At 33.9% G+C, this 21,131-nt stretch overlaps 1 protein-coding gene across 1 annotated transcript; it reads left to right on the top strand.

The window, feature by feature from the left end:
* The first annotated feature begins 844 nt into the window (after nucleotides 1-844).
* LOC121971227 (phosphoinositide phosphatase SAC7-like) lies at nucleotides 845-21,106 on the top strand. The gene is made up of 21 exons (XM_042522384.1): nucleotides 845-1,093; nucleotides 2,203-2,358; nucleotides 2,909-2,989; nucleotides 6,232-6,359; nucleotides 6,504-6,595; nucleotides 8,070-8,127; nucleotides 10,637-10,693; nucleotides 10,777-10,810; nucleotides 10,909-10,989; nucleotides 11,179-11,285; nucleotides 11,889-11,975; nucleotides 12,059-12,136; nucleotides 13,572-13,642; nucleotides 13,873-13,971; nucleotides 15,006-15,105; nucleotides 16,291-16,399; nucleotides 16,467-16,539; nucleotides 18,336-18,429; nucleotides 19,618-19,710; nucleotides 20,431-20,497; nucleotides 20,746-21,106. The coding sequence occupies exons 1-21, from the start codon at nucleotides 889-891 to the stop codon at nucleotides 20,874-20,876; spliced, it is 2,001 nt and encodes a 666-aa protein (XP_042378318.1). The 5' UTR covers nucleotides 845-888; the 3' UTR covers nucleotides 20,877-21,106.
* Nucleotides 21,107-21,131: the final 25 nt, after the last annotated feature.

The following is a 21,131-nucleotide window of genomic DNA, read 5'->3' as shown; positions in this document are numbered from 1 at the left end:
AAAAATCTAAAAATAAATATAAAATTCAGTACATTAAATTAGAATCTAATATATTTTTTTATCAAATTGAGTACGATTCTTTTTCCACCTCAATTGGATGAAAAATATATTAGATTTTCTTTAAATGATACTCAATTGGATGGAAAATATACTAAATTTTCTTTAAATAGTGTTGAATTTTGGAGGAATTATATTAAGTAGGAAAAAAATTGTACTCAATTTAATAGAAAATATACTCGATTCTAGTTTAAAGTACTGAATTTAATAGGAATTATATTCATTTTTAGATTATTTATACGTAAAAAATATGAAGGATAATTTTAATAAAAAATATACTTGAATATACTAGATTTTCTTTAAATGATACTCAATTGGATAGAAAATATACTAGATTTTATTTAAATGATACTTAATTGGATAGAAAATATACTAGATTTTCTTTAAATAGTATTGAATTTAGGATGAATTATATTAAAACAGGAAAAAAATCATGCTCAATTTAATAGAAAATATACTCGATTGTAAAGTATTGACTTTAAGTGAAATTATACTAATTTTTGGACTTTTTGTACCTAAAAAATCTGAGGGATAATTAGATAACAATATTTGTATAAGGGAGTTGAAATAAATAAAACTTTACATAGAAGGAGTGGAAATAAAGCTTTTTATGAGTGAGGATTACATGTAAAATTTAAGTTGTGATTGAAGATTTTTCTCTATTTTACTCATGATAGTAGTATTGATTATTTTAAAGTATTTTTTACAAATTAAGTAAACTTTAGTGGGTAAAATGAAATTTACTCTAACATCGAATAACCTCGAATAAACGTGGCGATACCAACAGGGAGAAAGGGAGACCGGATACCGTTGTGGCGTTGTGCGCAGCGCATGCTCTGCATCGGCGCTCGCTGGCCGTCCCCACCGCGAAGCCCGCGACCGCAGATTGCTCCCTCCTCCGCCTTCCCCACCCCTATTTCTTGCCTCTCTTCCTCCTCGTCGCTGCTCTCACATTCACTCCTCCCCTGCCCTCTCCTCCTTTCTCTCGCCCCTCGGCGCCTCCGCTTTATCGCCCCCTCTTTTCGTCGCTTTGCAGGTAACGCAAGACTCAATGCTCTTCCTTCTCCGCTTAATTAAGTTTTCGTTTACACTGTTATTGTGATCATATCTGAATTCTTCAATTTTGATTTCACGACGTAAGAATCTAGAGTTTTTCAGACAAGAAAAATCGATTGCTTGATATTTTTAGGGTAAATTGAACTCTTCCCAGTCCTTGAATATCCCCTCTTTGTTTCCCATCAAGCATAGCATTCTCGATGATTTTTTTAATACGATTAGCAAATTTGATGGTTGATCCCTTATCTCTCGCATCGCACCTGATGTCATAATGGCTGATTCTTCGATTTTGAATTCACGTCGTCGTATCTGAAAGAAAAAATAATAATTTCTGGTCCGTCCCTCCTTAGGTAATATTGTCTATTCCACAAAACAATAGCATTCTCCATGGATCTCATCTATTTTTGCGCAATTATTGATTTTATTGTTTGATCTCTTATCTCTCGTTCCTGTTGTCTTTATTATATATATGATTTGTTCAGTGTCTTGATATATATAGCCCTCAAATTTTGGATCTAACCTAAATGTTTGTTCAACTGCTATATTCAGCACTCCCCTTCTTGAATCTAAACTCATGAACTGGGTTTGGTGAGCTTATGTGCATGCAAAAACTTAGGTTTGATACTTTCAGTAATGGTTTTGCTTCCATCTTTTTTGAGACCAACCTTCATAAAAGAATTGACCTCTAGTCTTTTTACTATGTTCTTTCTCCTTGAATTTTGATGTGTTCATTGTTCTAATCTTCATTCTTTTGAGATATGCGCTTTAGACCTAACAAGCAGCAATATCTGGAGGGCATGCTTTCTCGCAATCATGTTTGCACTGTATCTATATAAATTTTAGAATTGTAGTTTCCTCTGATTATTCTTCTCATTTTCAATTAGATATAGATACTTAACCAATTGCAAACTATCATTTCTTTTTTTGTTATTACTTTCTTCATTGGATGATTTTATTACAATTGGTTTATGCGGTTGATACAAACCTTCCTTTGGCAGACCTTGCCATGTTTTGTATCTTAATAAACTCATATGCGGGTGTTTTTTAGAGGTAGAAAATATTCAATTTTTCTAATTCTTGATTGTACAGTGATGGATGACAATGATAAGGGTGATCATGGAAAGATGCTTTACACACGGTTGAGGTTATGGCAATTCATCGACAAGTATATCCTTGAGCCAATTGATGTCTCTTCTGATTCTTATTTGTCGATCAGTCGCACTGATGGATCAAGCAGCTTAATAGGTCTGTTTCCCCTCATATATTTTGTCGTTGTGCTGCTGGCTTATTTTTATAATCAAGTATAGTTTCTTAAATAACAAATATATGGATTAAGGACTTCCTATTTTTGTCTAATCCATTATTTCTACTCTCTGTTTTTTTTTATTAGTTGAATTGCTAGAATTAAAGTTGTGGGTGGTAGATTATAGACTAAACAAAATTGTCCTTGACTTAATATGAAAGGACATAAAAAACCTGATTGTCAGAGTTCAGTGGTGTGTAAGATCTATGTATATATGCTTCTAAATAGTTGGGACAGTAGAATGTTGAACCCGATTTCAAGTCTCATTAATTCAATCATGTTAACCAACTGCTGGCTAGGAATATCTCTTTGCAGTGGTAGCTTTTTTTCAGTAATCAGGTTGCTAGTTGAACACCATTACATTCATGAAGTAATTTATTTACCTTGTTAATCAACTTGTTTAAAGAAATTTTGACTTCTAGTTCTACATAATTACTACCTTGAAGCTATAAAGAAAATTTTTCACCTAATTTTATCTGTTTCGATGTACAGCTCAACTTCCAAAGTGCACAACACAGTCTCCAAGTGTTCGCCCTGTTTTTGGCGTGATTGGCATGCTTAAGCTTTTAGTAGGTATGTGTATGTTGTCCCTAACATATTGTTGTTAGGTATTATTTGTATTGTATTGTTGACCATTGAACCCATTTCAAAAGAATGGTGAGACCCAGTTTTAGTGTTTACTTCAAGAATGATTGGTGAAGAAATGTAATGATCATTTCGTTGACCAGTAACTGCAGGTTCAAGTGTCACAAAGGTTTGAAATCTTATGGTCACAGGCCTATCTGCATAACATGGGTGAACTTATGATAGTGGAGCCTTTTATTTGGTTCTTGTTAAATGGGAAAGAAATATTGTATGCTAGTGATGAAAGCCATCTATTGATAGTGGAGCCTTTTATTTGGTTCTTGAGATTCTATTTGGCTCTTATTAAATGGGAAAGAAATATTGTATGCTAGTGATGAGAGACATCTATTACACAGTATATATTGGACTCGATATATAACTCTAAACCTGAAACATTCAATCTGGGACTAAATCCGCAATACTTTATAATACCTAATCACTCCCCATACCTATATATGTCCATCTTGTTATATAAACTATAAAGGTCTCATAAAAATTGACTAAGATATGCCAATGATGAAATAAGAACACAATAGCTGAGCCCAAAATCTAGGAGATATATCTTGAGTGAGCTTCTCCTTACAGCAATGTTGACAACATAGAATAGTCAAATGAAGGAGTTGAAGGAAATCACTCAATGAGGTTTCCTAAGGGTCAGCTAAGAGGATAACAATGAGAGAATGAAAGAGAAGATGAACAAATAACAATGTGGTGGATAGATCATTGGAGAAGAATCTTGTGCTCGAGGAAGAAATTCAATGGAGAGGGATGGCGATCTCTTGGAACGACCGAATATGAAGACATAACATTGCTTTAACAAAGAAAATAAAGCAGCAAACACTTCTCTTGTCATCTGGCTGGAGATGATAGAATTGGGTCTTGGAGCTGATGAGTATGTTCTGAATTCAAATAGGCATTGGAAGTTGGGGGGCCAGATGATGAAAGGATTCAGATCTGGATCTAGATGGCGCTGATATGGATGGAATTGAATCAGACATTGGAGAGGCACTCAACTCTAGAGAATTCATCTGGAGGGGGCAAAATGTGAAGAAAACAAGAGCAAAAGATGACAAATAAAAGAGGCATCAACAGCGCTTGAGGGAACAAAAGTTAGTGAGAATTGAGGGAGGTAAAGCTCTTTATTAGGAAGAAGAGGTGACCAGTGCAAGGTTGATAGGATGAGAAGAGGATGGTAGGCTGCGGCTGCATGAAGGAGAGGAAGCAGTGTTTTCTTTTCTTTTCATTAGCATATCCATCCAAATTTGAATACCAAAGAAATCAAAACAAAGGAACAATCAAGGGTGATGTTGGCTTTAGGTGGCATGGATATTGCAATGGAGGATGAGAAACCATTGTCGAATGCACAGGAGCTACATCCTTTCTACATCTGTAGCAGATTATTGTGGATGACAGTGCAGGTGTCAATTTGAAAGGTTGGTGTTGAAGAAAACTGAGATGACTAGATGCAAGAGGAGGATATTTGATTGTCTAGAGAAGACACAAATGCAAAGGAACACAGAAAGCAGTGAGTGCAACCAATGAAGTGGAAAATATCAGAGAAAGCTGTCAAAGAGGGCTACAAGAGGATGATGCAAGGCTGGTGAGGTGTGGTCTGAATCAAAGGAGATCCAGGCAGAGGCAAAGACAACAGGGAGAAAATGGAGATGGTGAACTGGAAGAAAACATATTTGATGCTCTATAGGCAAGTTTTGGGAGTAGAGGAGTCAGTGCTGCAGAAGATCAATGATGACCCTATAGGACATAAACACTCCGTGGAGATGGCAAAGTGCAACGAATGTGGGCATATGTTGAAGGAGAATCAGGCAGGACAGATTGTAAGGCCAATGCAAGCATAATATTCTTTGCTGCCTAAATATCTACCTCCATATGTGATAGCTGTTGCTACCATATTCAGCATTATCACTGTTTCTAATGTGATCCTTTTTAGCATGGATTAAGGCAGGTTGTAAGGCCAATATAACATAATATTCTGTGCTTCCATAACATCTATGCCCATATCTGATAGATGTTGCTACCATATTCAACATTGTCACTGTTTCTAATGAGATCCTTTTTGGTAACTAGGTTTAGCATAGCTTGTAACTTGTAGAGAGGATGGAAAAGCTGGTAATTGTCTCAATGAAGAACATTATTTTTGTTGTTGGACACAAACAATTTCATATGTGGAAGATTTATCCTGGCTTTATGAATTTTATAATGCATACACAATTTGATGGAAGTGTGTGATCGAATCTGTTAGCCTTCAGCTGATACTTTATCAAGTTGCTTCAACAACTTGACGGTCATTGACAAGGAACACTCATGGGAATTCATCAATTTCTTCCCATGTTAATGGTAGGAATCGTTTTCTTTCCTTTAAGTCATGAAAGATGAGGTGTTGATCCAATCTCTGACTGAGTTGACATTCTATCCACTATCTGTAGATGGTTTTGCTGCTGATTATATGGCTTGTAGGTTTTGTGTTGTTCCTCACTTATATATATATATATATATATATATATAATGCTTAGTTAGGCTCTATGCTTAATTTGAACTCTGCTATTTTCACATAATGCTTTCTTTTAGATATTTTTTCATACTATTTATAGCCAAATTAAATGCATTATATTATTTTAACCATACCTTGTAGCTTTTGAGAACAAAAAAAAGTGAGAATAATTAATATGGTCAAAGAGAAGATTTCTACTAGTAACAATTTTAGATGTCCTCTGTCTATTATTCAACAATATGCAAAAAGAAATATTTTGTGTTTTGTGGTATAACCATCTATTTTGACAGTAGGAAAGAACATATACAAGAAGTTAGTTAGCAAAGATGTTAATGTTAAGATTGATTAGTGGAGTTATTAGGGGAAAAAATACTATTCAAGATCATTAGGTGTCATTTGACGGTAAAATTGGAGACAATGCATTGTAATTGGTATGTATATATTTGAAGATGACTAATTGATTCTATATTTTGACTTGACTTGATTAGAGACGAAAGCTTAATTTAACATAATTCAAATATTTTTTTTTAAATATAAACATCACTATTGATATAGTCATATTAAGTTTAGTGGAGGACAAAGAACCAATAGTTAAATGGCACTTCAGATTTATCTCTTCTTGTTGTACTTTCTAGCTTCTACTAGTATGATATTCTTACTAACTAATATACTCATGCTGCAGGATCATATTTGTTGGTTGTAACAGAGCGTGAATGTGTTGGATCTTACCTAGGGCATCCAATTTACAAGGTCTCAGGCATGCAGATTCTTCCATGCAATAATTCTCTGAAAAATTCTTCGTCTGAGCAGGTTGGAAGGGTTTTGTTTAAATTTTTGGTTCACTGGTAACATTTATTCAGTAATTGTAACTTATGTGGTTAAAATATATGTTTTTGGTTCATTGATAATATCTGTTCATAAATAATAACTTGTGGTTAAAATATATATTGACAGAAAAAGATGGAATCTGAGTTTTCTGTTCTTCTAGAGGCTGCACAAAGTACGCCAGGCCTGTACTTCTCCTACGACGTCAATCTAACTCTATGGTAAATATGTTTCTTTTTGAATTTATCTTTTCCAGAGTTCTTCCCTTATGAGCTAGATATATAAAATTTAAATTGAAGTCATTTTTCTTTCAGGTTAATATGCTATAATTTTGTACTTATACTAAACATGTGTTCTTAGCCACATTTTCTTTTTACCCGATGAACTAATTTATTGATTTAATGTGTGTACTAGTTGGAATCTTTGTGAGATGTGTGTAACATGTAAAATTTAACCTGTAGTATCTATAGTCTGTGATGTCAGGTTCGTTAATTTTTGTCTAACAAGGTAGAAAGTTTTCTTGATTTGATTCTTCAGATTCTTTCTCTTTTGTCATTGATTTACATGTGTTGAAATTTGTTGGCTGTTGGATATATTAAGTCTACTGATCAATGATTTGATGCCAAGTATGTGCTCTTTTGTTCAGGTGGTAATTATAGCAAGAGACTGAGGAGTTTAAAATAAGTCAGCCTCCGATATTTTCTTTAATTCCTTGTACTTATGATGCCTAAAGGAATAATGACTATTATCACCAGGCACTGCTTTCTCTTGGAAATGGTCTCCTCAGTCAATTTTTAATGTCAAATTACCTTAATCATGCCTGAAGGGAGGTAATCTTATGCTAGTCTCCTAGGTGACCAAGAAGACCAATGGTGCAACTCTCACTCTTTTGTCTCAACCCTATTTTCTGACAGTTCAACTAGTTGACCATTATGCATATAACTAACATGGCAATTTTCTTCCACAAGGTCCAAGTCAGAAATGGTTGTATGACTTGTATGTAATTTTGAAATCAGCTTTAGTTAGTGACCCCTTATCATATTCCTCTTTCATGTGGACTTAATGCTTGAACCCAAAAATCCCTTCAAGAAGCACCTGTGCTTTCTAAAATAGATTAATGTTGTTATAAAGCTTTAAGAGTTGATCGAATGCCCCTAGGACGCAGCACAGATGGTGGGCGTATGACATCTCTGGCGTAATGGCCAGGGTCGATTCTCAGGAACTGACAACTTGGGGTTTACCCCACCATGCGCCTGACGCCTGTGTACCTACATGTTCATCCCTCCATATTTGTGGGGCTGGCACTAGGGGGGGGGGCGTTAATATAGCGGATCTACATTTTTTAAGAGTTGGTCGAAAGTATTAAATGCTATTCTAATTGGATGAGCACCACTGATTTATTGTTCTCTCAATTACAACTACAAATTCTTCAACTTGATAGTGAGTTTTCTCATGTCTAGGCCAGTCTTGCTTTATATTACTTCATAATGATCACTACTAACTTAACATTCTCCCCAACAAATACCTGATTTATGTTATGGCCCATTTTGAGCAATGTCTCTTACTCTGCATCTCATAATTAGTCTGACAAACATATTCAGTATACTAATTTGACCTTTTTTGGGCATTTGTGGCTTAAATTACAAATGTCTTTGTTCTACTGTTTTCTAATGCTAATAATTATTTGTTTGGCAGCTTGCAGAAGTTACATGAGTTGGGAAATGACTCGAAGATGGTACCTCTTTGGAGACAGGTACAAATTTTTTACTCCTGACATGTAAGAGAAATTTGTTGATTTGGGTTTGCTTAATTTTCATTCAAAATGTTCTTGTACCTTTTAATAGATTGAGAGTAATTTGGAAGGGTTTTGATTAAGACAATGTTTCATTGTTGGAAGTCTGATATTTATTTAGTGGTTTTTGATGCCTTTATGTTGTATTTATGTTCCTAGAACAACCATTAGATTTGATTTTGTTTTCCCCATGTATGTGCCTTATCATCAAGAAATGAGAAAAATGATCTCAATTATTGCATCTTTGACAGGCAATTTAGACTATCTGCACTCTACCTCATATAATGTTTTAACGCTTACAAAAAATGTTCCATTAAAGACACTTGGCTAGCCCTTCACTTATGCTATAATAAATTTCAAATTATTCCATCTCATTTTAGCACCAAAATCCTGTTTTTGAGGGAAGAAACTCACAAAAATTTGAGATTTTAACGAACAACCTAAAATAATCTAAGTTAAGAGTTTCAAATTAGGTCTCTCTCTCTCTTAAATGAGTGAATTTTTTGAACACCTATTTCCTGATATGAGTTGTATGTAGGATGACATAGACAAGCAATACAAGTTTGTAATTCTCATTCAAAATCAAGGTGGTGGTCCTTGACAGAAACAAGATGTGTTGGCATCACACGGGCCTTTTGAGTGTGCCTGTACTTGGTTTTGCCTAGTCATTCTTTAAAGCTTTGATCTTGTTCTGTTATCCATTGATTTACTAGTATTAGATGTTGCTTGCTTGTATAAAATCAACCTCATAGTGCCAACTTCATATTGCGTTTGTCACCTCAGAAACACATGCGGCATGTGTGCTTATGCCTGAAAAAAGAAGTGTTGTCATTGAGGATAAAAAAGGTAATGTTGCTAGGTAGAAGATAAAGCAATGCCTAGTTCAAAGATATTTTCCAGTGTCTTTTTCTTTAATTGGTGTTGTTGACAAGAAGAAGAGAAATACCTAGGTTGAGGCATGCTAACAAGGTCTCTTATTCATTTGCGACATCCTTGTTTCTAGATTGATCTCCTCCATATCACACAAATTTAGGCCTAGATCTCAATTCAATGAGAAGTTGGTAATAACGAAAAAAAATCCTACTCGCTTTGTAGTATTGTTCTAAATGGTGGTTGAAGCGGCCACCTAGGTGGGAGGCGGACCTCAAGGTGACGGTAAAGCGTTTCCTATTAGAACTTGGGCGACGCCTCCAGACTCGTCGCCAAGCTCAGGTGTTGCGTTCGGACACGCATGATGGGTTCGGACTCATCGTTGTGCCCAGGCAACAGGTCCGGACTCGTCACTGGGCTTAGACGACGCATCTCAACACGTCACGTCCGACGACGTGTCTGACGCCAAAAAATCGAAGATCGCCGAATAGAATAGGTTTTTTTTTTTAACTAGGATTTAATCGAAATTTTATATTAATAATTTTAATTATGATTGGGCTAATTTAAGTAGACATAATTAAAGCCCAATAAAATTATCATATATATATATATATATAATTATTATTTATTTTTTAAAAAATATTTAGATTAACTTTTTTATTTTTAGTTAATATATTTTATAGTATTTTTTTTAAAAAAATGATCCTATATTTATTTTTTTATTCTCTAGTTAATATATTATTTAATTATGTATAAAAATAAGTTAAAAAAATTCAACTGCCTAGACGGTAGGCGGTCACTACACTGCCACCACCTACCGTCATTTACAACACTGCTTTGTAGGTTTAGTGAATACTTCCTTTTGATCATATCTTTGATTTTTCAAAATTTGTCTTCCATATAGCTGATATCTTTCTTTGACCCAACTCATCAACATCGGGCTCGACTAACTAAGTTTGACAACTATGGTTCTATGTGTCGTGCAATTGGCGGAATTTGTTTCATCCATGCTGATCTTCATGGTATTCTAAAGCACAAGACAAAAAAAAATTAGCAAAAAGGTGAGTTTGGGTTGGCAAGGGACCATCATTGACCTAAACAATCAAGCAAATTGACTTGTTCAATTAGTCATTTTGAACTTCTATTAGGCCCAATAGTAGCTCTGCTGTCACATTGCCAATGTTGTTCCATGTCAATCCCCATTCAAAATGGTATGTTTTGGCACCCTATAATGCTGACACTTGGCATGCTTTATCACACAAAACATGTGATAAATTTAGATGTGCTTTACTCTTTCAGTACTCTTTCATTTAGTTTATTTTTTATTTTAAAAATAAGGATATAACAATTAAATAGTCATTTGAATTGCATTTTTATTGTACTATATCATACCTGTACTCAACAAGTTGACATGTGTTATAGTAGCCTATATCAATTTAGATAGTTGAGGACTCGTATGATCTTTGACTTGACCATTAAAAAAATAAGGATATATTTGCTTGTTTTACATAGATACAGTATGAAAATTGAATTGTCAAAATTGTGTTAATTACGACAATTTGTTACTGTCTTTATCACTTTAATCTAAGCTATCTTGCAGGCAGAACCTAGATTTCTTTGGAATAGCTATATGTTGGAAGCACTTATTGATAACAAAGTGAGATGTGATTCTCAGAAACTGCTTGAATGAATTAGCATGAGCTTATCAGATATGTTAATATGTTGCATTTCTTTATGCAGTTGGATTCGTATATGCTACCAATCATCCAAGGAAGTATCCTGATATTGTCTTTTGCTTGTTTGTTTTTAGTCCCGTTTTGCAAGTTTCGAGTAACTTATTGAGTTATTGCAATAGCCTTAACCATATATCAGGCTTCCAAAGTTTTCAAGCAGCCATTGGTTCACAAATCATTGATGTTACCTTAATTGCACGTCGATGCACAAGGAGAGCAGGTTTTGGTTCATTAGAAAAACTCACTGTTATTTGCTTCAGTTTTGGATTATTTATTTGAATTATAACACTGTGCCAAGTGGAAGGAAACCCAAGTTCAAATCATAACATGATGTGCCTCGCTCATTTCAATTTTAGTTTCTTCTTTTGTAAGAAATTATTGTACTATCGTATCTGTATTTTGCTTTAAGGTACTCGGATGTGGAGAAGAGGAGCTGACTCAGAAGGCTATGTTGCAAATTTTGTTGAATCAGAACAGATTTTGCAAACTAATGGATTTACAGCATCCTTTGTCCAAGTACTACTTCTTTTCCTTTTTGTTATAATGTTAGATCGAATCAAATTACCCCATGTCTAGCAAAACTTGTTTGCTATGCTTGTTTGTGTGGTTGCAGCTTGGTGTTGGGTACAAAAAAGTTTAGAAATTGTCTTATGCTTTCAATGGATGCACTTGTTTACATAATACATTGAGATACTTCTGAGCATCATCTGGAATTTAGATTGCTCAATAGTATCCTTGATTGCTCTTCTAGATATGTTTCTTTGTTGAACTACTTGTGTATTCTAAGCATTGCATAGAAGCAAGAAGGCAGTCCATTTGATTAGACATACAATTGCTAAATAGAGGTGAATTTCTCTCTCTGATATTTGATAGAATAATTAAGCAGACAATATGTAGGTTAAGTATCTACCAAAATAGTTGGCTTTCTGCCTGTTTAATCAGTAATACAGTGTTCTTTGTTTAAGCAAATTGATTTTAGCATCTGGTTGCTCCATATCCATATTTCTCATCCAGTGTCTATTTTATCAGTAGTTGAAACATTTAAGAAAAATGACATATTAAGGGTTTAGTTTATAGAAAGTCTTTTTGAAAGAGGATTTATCAAATTAATGCTTGCAGATTCGTGGATCAATGCCATTTCTATGGGAGCAAATTGTTGACCTGACATATAAACCTAAATTTGATATTGTTAGGCCTGATGAGGCGGTAATAATTCATTGATACTCTCTCCTTTCTAAAATAGGCTCCTTAAAAGTTTCTCTCATTATCCTCTTCTTTCTATTTGACAGTCTCGTGTGGCTGAAAGGCACTTCTTAGATTTAAATAAAAAGTATGGTTCAGTTGTAGCTGTTGACCTTGTCAATCAGGTAATCATGACTGTAGCATCCTTCATGCTTATCTTATTGTTAACTATTCATGTTCCTCAGAAATTTGCACATTATGTTTATGCAAAGTATTTGCTGTTGTGGTTAAATATGATACTCTGGCCTACATTGACACTGAATATTTTATTAACTTTTAGTTCACTATTAGTTGAATGATATGTTCTTAATATCATTGCTTAGAAGAATTTAATCTATATGGGACTGAATGTTCTGTACCGACCAGTATGTACCATACACTACATTATATCTTGCCTATTTGATGACAATATTGGGATCTTGGAGTGGTAGTATAACTACCCAGCCTCCTTGTTCGAGAGGTATCAATGTAGTCACAGATCTATCACCTGTCCCCCTTTCCTTCAGATACATATGGGCTTGGACTATCTTGCAGGGTTGGTAGACACATATTTTGTGCTCTTTTATATTTTGTTCGCATATATCTATAGATATTCTTTCTATTAGATTAGTTAAGTCAACTGTGAACAATATAGTGAAAAATGAGAGATCCCAACCTAATTATTTTAGTGAATCAACTTAAATAGATTTTATCAAAGGTGAAAAAAAAGGAAAGTAACCTAGCTTGATTATGTCTCTGCCTCCATCTTGTGGCTTTAGTGAGTCTGCATGAGATTATATTTAAGATTCATCCAAGTTTCAAATTGTATGCTAATGTTTGGGAACTTGGGTTTTTTGAATCTCATGCATATGTATGGGCATTGCACAATGAACTTTCTTAATATAAGAAATAATGTAGACCAAATTAATTGATAGAAGGCTTTGATTTTCCCTTGTTATTATGAAAGTTCGATGCTCAAACATATAAAATAATATATTATGGAAACATCTTAACTTACACAATTAGTTTACAAAGCAATATGATCAAGTATGGAAGTAAAAGAGGAATATTTGAGAAGCTACATAAATACCACAGTCAAAAGTACCATGCTAGTAAATGTATGCAAGACTTGATTTCAAAAATAGAACCCAACATGCATATCCCTCCAATCTAGTATGCTCATTACATTATTAACATCGTGTAATAGCATAGATGGATTCCTTTGAGTCGCGTTGGTATGAGCCTGCAATGCAAACTAAGAAAGAATAGGATTATTCAGGAATGGAGATGCTATAATCAGTAATCAGCGCATTCATAGTTTCGTTAATGCTAAATGTCAAGATTAATTTTGCATCTTTACTTCCTCCTATCTCGACTTAAGAGCTAGTCTATCAAGAAATCATATTATAAATGCTGTTTTCTTACCTTACTAAACTCCTCTTGTGCGGTGAATTTATTTGATGTTGTTGCATTTATTATTTTACATATTACATTGCTAACTTATCTTTCTGCATACACAAAAGAGAATTTAAAGCTGTACAGATTTTATTCATGCTTTCTTATATTTGACACAATCATCAGCATGGAAGTGAGGGACGTCTAAGTGAAAGATTTGCAAATGCCATGCAGACTATTCAAAATGATGATATTAGGTAATGTAGCATCAGAATAATAGCATCATGCATACAATAGTAGTACATGTACACTTTCTTTTTTGATATCAATATATACACATTTACCCTTGTTCAAGAAAAAGCATTAACAATAACCAAGTCTTATTCCACTAGGCTCAAAAAGAAAAAAAAAAAGAAAAAAAAAACAGCATCATGATAATAAAATTAATTTGTCTTATTTCTTTAATTATATATATTATCTTCTCTAGGTATGTACATTTTGACTTCCACCAAATCTGTGGCCATATACATTTTGAGCGTCTGTCGATCCTTTATAGCCAAATAGAGGATTTCCTGAATAAGCATGGGTATGTTGTTTGCTCAAGTGTCTTTCTTTTTGATGCAGCACTAACTTGTTCAATGTTCATTCATGCAAACCACTTTTGACTTGCTAATCTTTTATAGGAATTGGGCTCCTTTGTAAACTTACAATATATTAAATATCATGAAGAGGAATAGAGAAAGGATGGCCAAATGAGTTTTTCTTTGGTGGAGTATAATGTTGTAGAAAAATTATGTAGTTTTAAATTCAGAAGATCTTGAATTTTATGAGTATTAAGAAATGCAATATATTATTTTGGTTAAATCACTACAAACTAGGTTATTTTAATTATGTTTTATGAAATTAAGTTAGTTTAAAGATAGGTTTATTTATCTAGTTTGCAACAATATTGTATTTTTGGTTCCCAAGTTGGGCTGTCATTGGGCCTCTAAAAGAAGCCCCAACCCTTCATGTTAGCTCACTTTTCAGCTTAATAATTTTTTTTTTTAAAAAATCTTAGTTTGTTTCTCCTGGTGTTGCATGACCTATTTAGCAGTTCATGAGAATTGCATTCCAATGGGAATTGGATTGTCCAGTTAGAGGTGAAGTGTTTTTTTACAATACGGTTCAAGGATAGAAAGAAGTTCCACTTATGGGCTCATGGCTTCAAGAAAACTCAAGAGGCACAAGGTTTCTTGAGTGGAGCACTTGCTTGCTACCTGAAATGTCAGATCCTCATCTGGTATTTACTGGCAATCAGTATATTCTTGGTTCTGCCTTGATTAATAAGTCATGTCAAATGGTTGAAATATGGTTTTCTATATTTAATTTAGTTCACATGGAATCAAAGGGTAACTCTGATTCCTTGCCATTGGGTGGCCAACACAGTTAAGCTATTGGACGTGTTGTTATCCACGATTAGGAATAAAAGATGCATTCATCTGATTATTTAGGCAGATGAAGAACAGGGTTCATGACTCTATAATCATACAAGTTTCTTTTAATATCTCATTATCTGTGTGCCTCTAATGGAAACTGGCTCATTGATTGTAATCAATGAATCCTATGATGATCTTTTAGGTACTTCCTATCAAATGACAAAGGCGAGAAAGTTACAAGTCAGACAGGAATTGTGAGAACCAATTGTATTGACTGCTTAGATCGAACAAATGTTACACAGGTAAATGTATTTGGTGTTCATTTTGGTTATGCAAAAGATGTTATTTTTATTTGATTTCTTGGCTCATGCAATCTAAACCTATCAAAGGCAGATTTAAACCTATGAAAAGAAGCAAAACAATTGTTGTCAGTTATTCTACTTATTTTGTTCCTTTTGAATTATTTTGTTTATTGTTAGATGGAGGTTGTTGTAATGACTCATTCTGATCATCAGAAATAATTCTTTTCCTTTATAGTAAAGCTGAACATTCTTTTTACTTTTTTTTTTTTTACTTTGATAATGTTTGTGTAGTTAAATGAAAATTTAATTTGAACCTTTAAGCAGTTGGGAATTAGAGAGTGAAATTTCGAGAAGATAAAATAGCATCCATACAAATGGTTATACCTAAGTAGCTAAACTATGTAATTCACCTTACGTTTCAGCCTAGAAGTTGTGTATCATAGTTAATGTTAGCATGGACTACAACTTGAACAAATCAATTCAAATATATCAATGTTTTGAAATCTCAGTTTCTCAATGCTCTCATTACTCCTGTTTGCATGTCCTATTGAAATTTCTGTAATGTTCATCTCAAATGCTTGACAGAAAGTCCAATAAAATTTCTTAACCAAATCTATATTTGATTTCATCGACTATGCATTCACTTTCTTTTCTATTTACCTGCCAGATATACATCTTTCCTCTATTATTATATTTCCTTGCTGTAGTATATGTTCAGATTGATGGGCAATTTGAACATTACCTAGTTACCTTTGACTTGCTATGCGTGCTTTTGTTAAGTCCTATTAGAAACAACCTTTTTTTTTTTATACTGTTTTCCTTGTTTTACCTGCCCAATTTATGTGAAGTGTTCGAGCTTAAAGATGTTAGATTAAGTGATTTACTTCATCATATTTTCTAAAAGGAGATATTTCAAAACCGATATCCCATATAAAATGTAACACTTTTATTTATTTTGCATTGTATTATCTCTTCAGTGTTGGAGTCTTCATTATTTATTCTTTTTGGAGGTAAGGTCTTTTACTGTGAAATATTTTAAAATTCTGATTTTTAGTTCATGCTAATTTCCAAGTAGGAACTTCATAAAAGATCCATTAAATTTATCTTCTGTACTTGTGTCTTCTGACATGCTCAAATTTCCATGTTCTAGAAATCATTACTAGATATTCTATCTTCTAATTACAGAACATGATTGGGAGAAAGATGTTGGAAAGCCAACTCAAACGAATTGGTCTTTTTGGTCCTGATGAGGCAATCACTGCTCATCCATATTTCGATGCTAACTATAAAATTTGTGAGTTTCTGTAAAACTTTGTACTTTTTTTGGGTACAATTTCTAATATTGTAATTACTACTTTCAGTATGGGCTAACCATGGAGATGCAATTAGTATACAGTATTCTGGGACTCCGGCATTGAAAGGAGATTTTGTTAGGTATGCCCTGAAGAGTTTATCTTTTGAGGTGTTCAAGTTCCAAGGTAGTATTTCTTATTGTACTATTTTTGTTTAGTTCAATGATTAACTATGGCAATACAACTCAATAGGATCCTTTAAAAAAAAGATCCTTAAAGCTTATAACTGTCTGGTATTTAATTTTGGAGATTGATTACTAAAATGTGGATTATCACTAGGCATTTACTTGGTATACTAGTCTATAACAAGATGTTGAAACTGGTATGGAATGGTTTTTAATACTTTGATTGTGTTGAATGATTCCTTATGAGTATCCTTTATCTTAGGAGGTGTTGCAACTTGCAAGAGCCAGAACACTGATTTAAAAACAGTACTAACACCTTAAATATCATTTGCTCCATTGTTTTTCTTTTATAACATGCTTGTTTAGCACATACTCGACTACACTACTGTTGAACAAGTACATCATACCCAAATCTTAGGGATATATATATATGCCGATCTGCACGTTAATGTGTACTAGATATATAACTTTTCTGAAGCTGAATATCGGCAAGGAATGAAAGTTTTGACTCCTTCAAATCAAGATCATTTGTATTGTTAAGAAATAAAGCTAGAAGAGAGTATGCCCTCTCAGATCTATGGCGCATATACTTTTTCCTTCTTGATAAGCATATTAAATTATCCTTGAATATGCTGTTACAGGAGAGTTGTTACATGCCATTGCTATTGATACAGGTATGACACTAGATTTGTTGTGATTAAAGAATATGGAAACAATTCGAGTATATAGACATGTTGGTACGTAAACCTTGATCAAGATGTAACCAACACCATTAGTTCTCTTTCAATGGAAAAGTAACCCACTTACTTGGCAGTACAACTATGATCTGTCATATAGTGCATCAAAATTGATCATCATGGTTTGTCCCCACTATTTGGAATCAGCTATATGGATTTTAGTCCTACATTTATCTCTATGCAAAATATGCCACTAGTCCACCATTACTCGGACTTGAGGTACTAGTATATGGCACAAATGGGGATTCAATTTCTGCAAAAGGTCATATAGACCCCAAGCCTCCCCAGCCCCATAGTCATATGTAGGAGGGAATTTTTACGCCGGGTTCACCAGGAATCGACCCTTACCCATTCCTACAAATCTATCATGTGGTGACTAGCTTGGCTATGCCCTGGAGCACAATGGGGCTCCAAGTTTCATACCATGGTGGCTGTTAACATTTTTTAGATGTGAAGTGGGGTTGTCAAATGACAACTCAAAGTGATGGTGTTGGAGTATGGGTGTTTGACGTGGTTACATAAGGGATAAATGAAGAATCCAAGTAATAGAGCAAAGAGCAATATGTCAGTCATACTGTTTATGCCTAGTACACCAATGGTCCACTTGGAATTTGATGGTTCTTGTGCTGGGCCCTTGTCGAATTGATATTTACTGCCTGTACCATGCAGTTTGATGAAATATTTTAAACCTTGAGATAATTGGTATTGAAGATCCTTTCTTACTATGTTCCTTTGGTTTACAGACTATCTTTTTTTGCTGTTGTTTCTTGATGTACATATTTGTTGGAACTTGTTCCTCAGAGTTCGATGATCATTACTAGGTTCTCTACCTACTTGATAGTTAGCATTTGAAGAATTTCCTTCTGTAGCCTTCAGGATGTTCTATTATCATGTTTTGTATTGATATCCTTGAATTTTTTTCATTGAATTTACTGTGACATAGTTTTGTCTAACGTCATATGCATATTGCTATTTTCATGTCTAGTACATTGCTTAGTCTTATTTGATTTTCCCAGGTATGGGAAACGGACAGCTCAAGGAATTGCCAAGGATGGATGGAATGCTCTTGCTCGTTATTATTTGAACAACTTTGCTGATGGGACAAAACAGGTATAAACTGGTGATTATATATCTATAATCTGTGGGATGGCTAAATTTTCAATTTAAACACTATTGTTGAACAACCTTTAGTCAAAATCCTTTAGTTCTTCTAGTATTTTCTGATTTGTGGTATACATAGTTCATATATGTGAGAATCAAAGCATACAATTATTTATAGTTTAGACTGTCATTGCTCTTTTCCTTCTCATAAGAAAAGCATAGTGAAAAACATTATTTGAAAAGGATCTCTAAGAAGGAAGGTGATGAGAGGCAAACATGCATGTGATGGCTTGCTGAGGCATGAGATTCTAATAGGAAATGTATGAGAGATATTCAATGTCAACCTTTATTCAGATTATTAGCTTGCAAACTCCCTGAGTAAAATAGCCCCAAAGTTTGTGCTAGGTGTTATTAGAAGTGCAAGATGCTCCACAGACACCAAGGTACAATGTTGTTTTGGTGTGGCAAGTTATTGACTACAATAAAAAGAATTACAAATATGGATCTGAATATTTAATAACTGAAACACTGAAACCACCAATCCATATCATTGCTTTTGCATGTGTAAGTTAATTGCAAGTTACCTAGGCATTAGGATTTGATCATATTGACCGTTGAAGTATTGAAACTCATGGAGAAACTAAATGCGCTGATTGATCTCATATTATCTTCGTAGCAAAAGACAGTTTTAGAATACAGAGCTTGATTGATGTGCCACCCAAATTCCTTAATCCACCAAGATTTTATATTCTCCCTCAACTTCTCCAATATGACGGAAACCAATTTCATGCATGTGAATTACTTTTGTTTACTTGAATCACAATACAGACTTTTTTGTGAATTACTTTTGTTTACTTTGGGTCCATTGCCAAAGTCCACAGGCTTGTTACAACAAAACAGCGTTGTATATAACCATATGCCACTTGATACCTAATCCATTGTTTTTCTTTGACCATATTTTATCCATGTTTCATAAACTTGATTATTTATATGTTAAATCTGAACTAGATATTCTTTGTTACTGACCAGAAGTTATTCCTTCTTCTATGTTATCTCCATGTGTTTTATGGTAATGGAATGGTAAACATCAATAACACTTTTTTTTATTTATTCTGTTTAATGTTGCTATTGTTAATTGTATTGATTATTACTGCCTTCATTTATGACTAATATTTTTTTTTTGTTTCTTTATACAAGGATGCAATGGATTTGTTCCAAGGACACTATATTGTGTCTGTGAGTAGAGATTTGGATTCTTCAACCAAAGTTGGAGCATTAGAGACATATATGGTAACGTTTGACTCGTTAAATTATTCCTGCATATTTTCTCAAAGTGAGGAAATCAACTTGTTCTTGCAAATGGTGCATGAATCCTGTTGCCTATTGTTGACCATCTTTTCCAATACAAAAAGTTTGAATTCGTGTACTCTGAAAATGTAGGTTATCTGGGGTAACTTTTAAGATTTAAAGATAACTACTATAATTGTAGCAAAATGTGATTATGCTCACCCCAGGCGTCCATCCCCAAATTATATGAAGAGATATAAATCATGGGGTCAGCTTATAGCACCGCAAGTGGTTGGGGATGGGAGGAGTTTAAAGATAACTACTATAATTGTAGTAAAAAGGTTATTATACTCACCTTAGACATCCCTCACAGCCTATCTTTATGTGAAGGGTGGTAAATCACGGGTCAAAAAAGATAACTACCATAATAAAAGCATATAAAATGTTCCTAGTATTAATAGATATATAGAGGAAGTGGAGGGAAAAAATATGAAATAGAAATAATGTAGACATGACTTTTTCTTAGAGGAAAAAGTAGCAAAATCCTCCCATAATCCTAATTTGAAATGTCATAATTTTTTTTAAAAAATCATTATAAAGAAATAGTCAGTCAAAGAGATCCTAGTAACTACATCTTCCTGCTTGGGGTGGTTAAATTGGAGCTTGTGTGCTATTTTCCCCATAATTTGCAACCTAATTTCTTGATAAATGTTTTCATTGTAGTCCTTTCGATTGGCGTTGGCACTAGTCTTGTGTGGGCTTATGTTTGCATTCATGTCTCTTCGACGAGGTAAGATTCGCAATTTTGGTTTCTGAAACTTTTGTGACACTTTTTATAACTTGTTTGATTGGAACTCAAACCATTCTTTCTTTTTTACTCTCAAATATTAAGATAATTTATTGGAACAAAAGTTAGATTGTCTCTAGATCAAAATACTTTGTATTCTTGAATAGTTGAATCATTTTTGTCATGCTTGAATATAATAAAAAAATCTCGACATTTACAACTGTCTTGACTCTCTTTTTTTTGTCTGTCAGCTCAAACCGATCTTCGACATCTATTTCTATCATTCATGTGGACTGGATTGAGTCTGGGAATCACAGCATTCGTTCGAGCTAACGGTCGGACATTCACCAACAGGCCTCGATTTTACAAATCAAAGCATTGAAGAGGATCTCACGTTCATTCAATTCATCCACGTAGCCACAGATATTTCTATCTTCAATCGCATAGTACGCTTTTATTTTTTTATTTGACTTTGAATATCTTTTGGTGTATTTTTTTTTATCACAAAAACACTCCAATACGAGGACTAACTATTGTTTTCCTTGTGAATTTTTTAATCTGTAAGACTTGTTCTTTTCGATGCATTTTGGATAATAAATTTGATTTGAATAATCTTTTCGACTCATCAATGACGCTG

Source organism: Zingiber officinale, chromosome 4A (genome assembly GCF_018446385.1).
Source record: "Zingiber officinale cultivar Zhangliang chromosome 4A, Zo_v1.1, whole genome shotgun sequence".
Taxonomy (NCBI): Eukaryota; Viridiplantae; Streptophyta; class Magnoliopsida; order Zingiberales; family Zingiberaceae; genus Zingiber; species Zingiber officinale.
Note: the sequence above shows the minus strand (reverse complement) of the source record. Positions and strands in the feature narration are given on the sequence as shown.

Bases quoted from the DNA above. Each gene is read 5' to 3' on its own strand.
- LOC121971227 (XM_042522384.1), top strand. From the start codon at position 889: ATGCTCTGCATCGGCGCTCGCTGGCCGTCCCCACCGCGAAGCCCGCGA. The intron at 10,694-10,776 runs GTGAGATGTGAT...TTCTTTATGCAG, and splicing joins AAGCACTTATTGATAACAAA to TTGGATTCGTATATGCTACC. The intron at 10,990-11,178 runs GTTTTGGTTCAT...TTTTGCTTTAAG, and splicing joins TCGATGCACAAGGAGAGCAG to GTACTCGGATGTGGAGAAGA.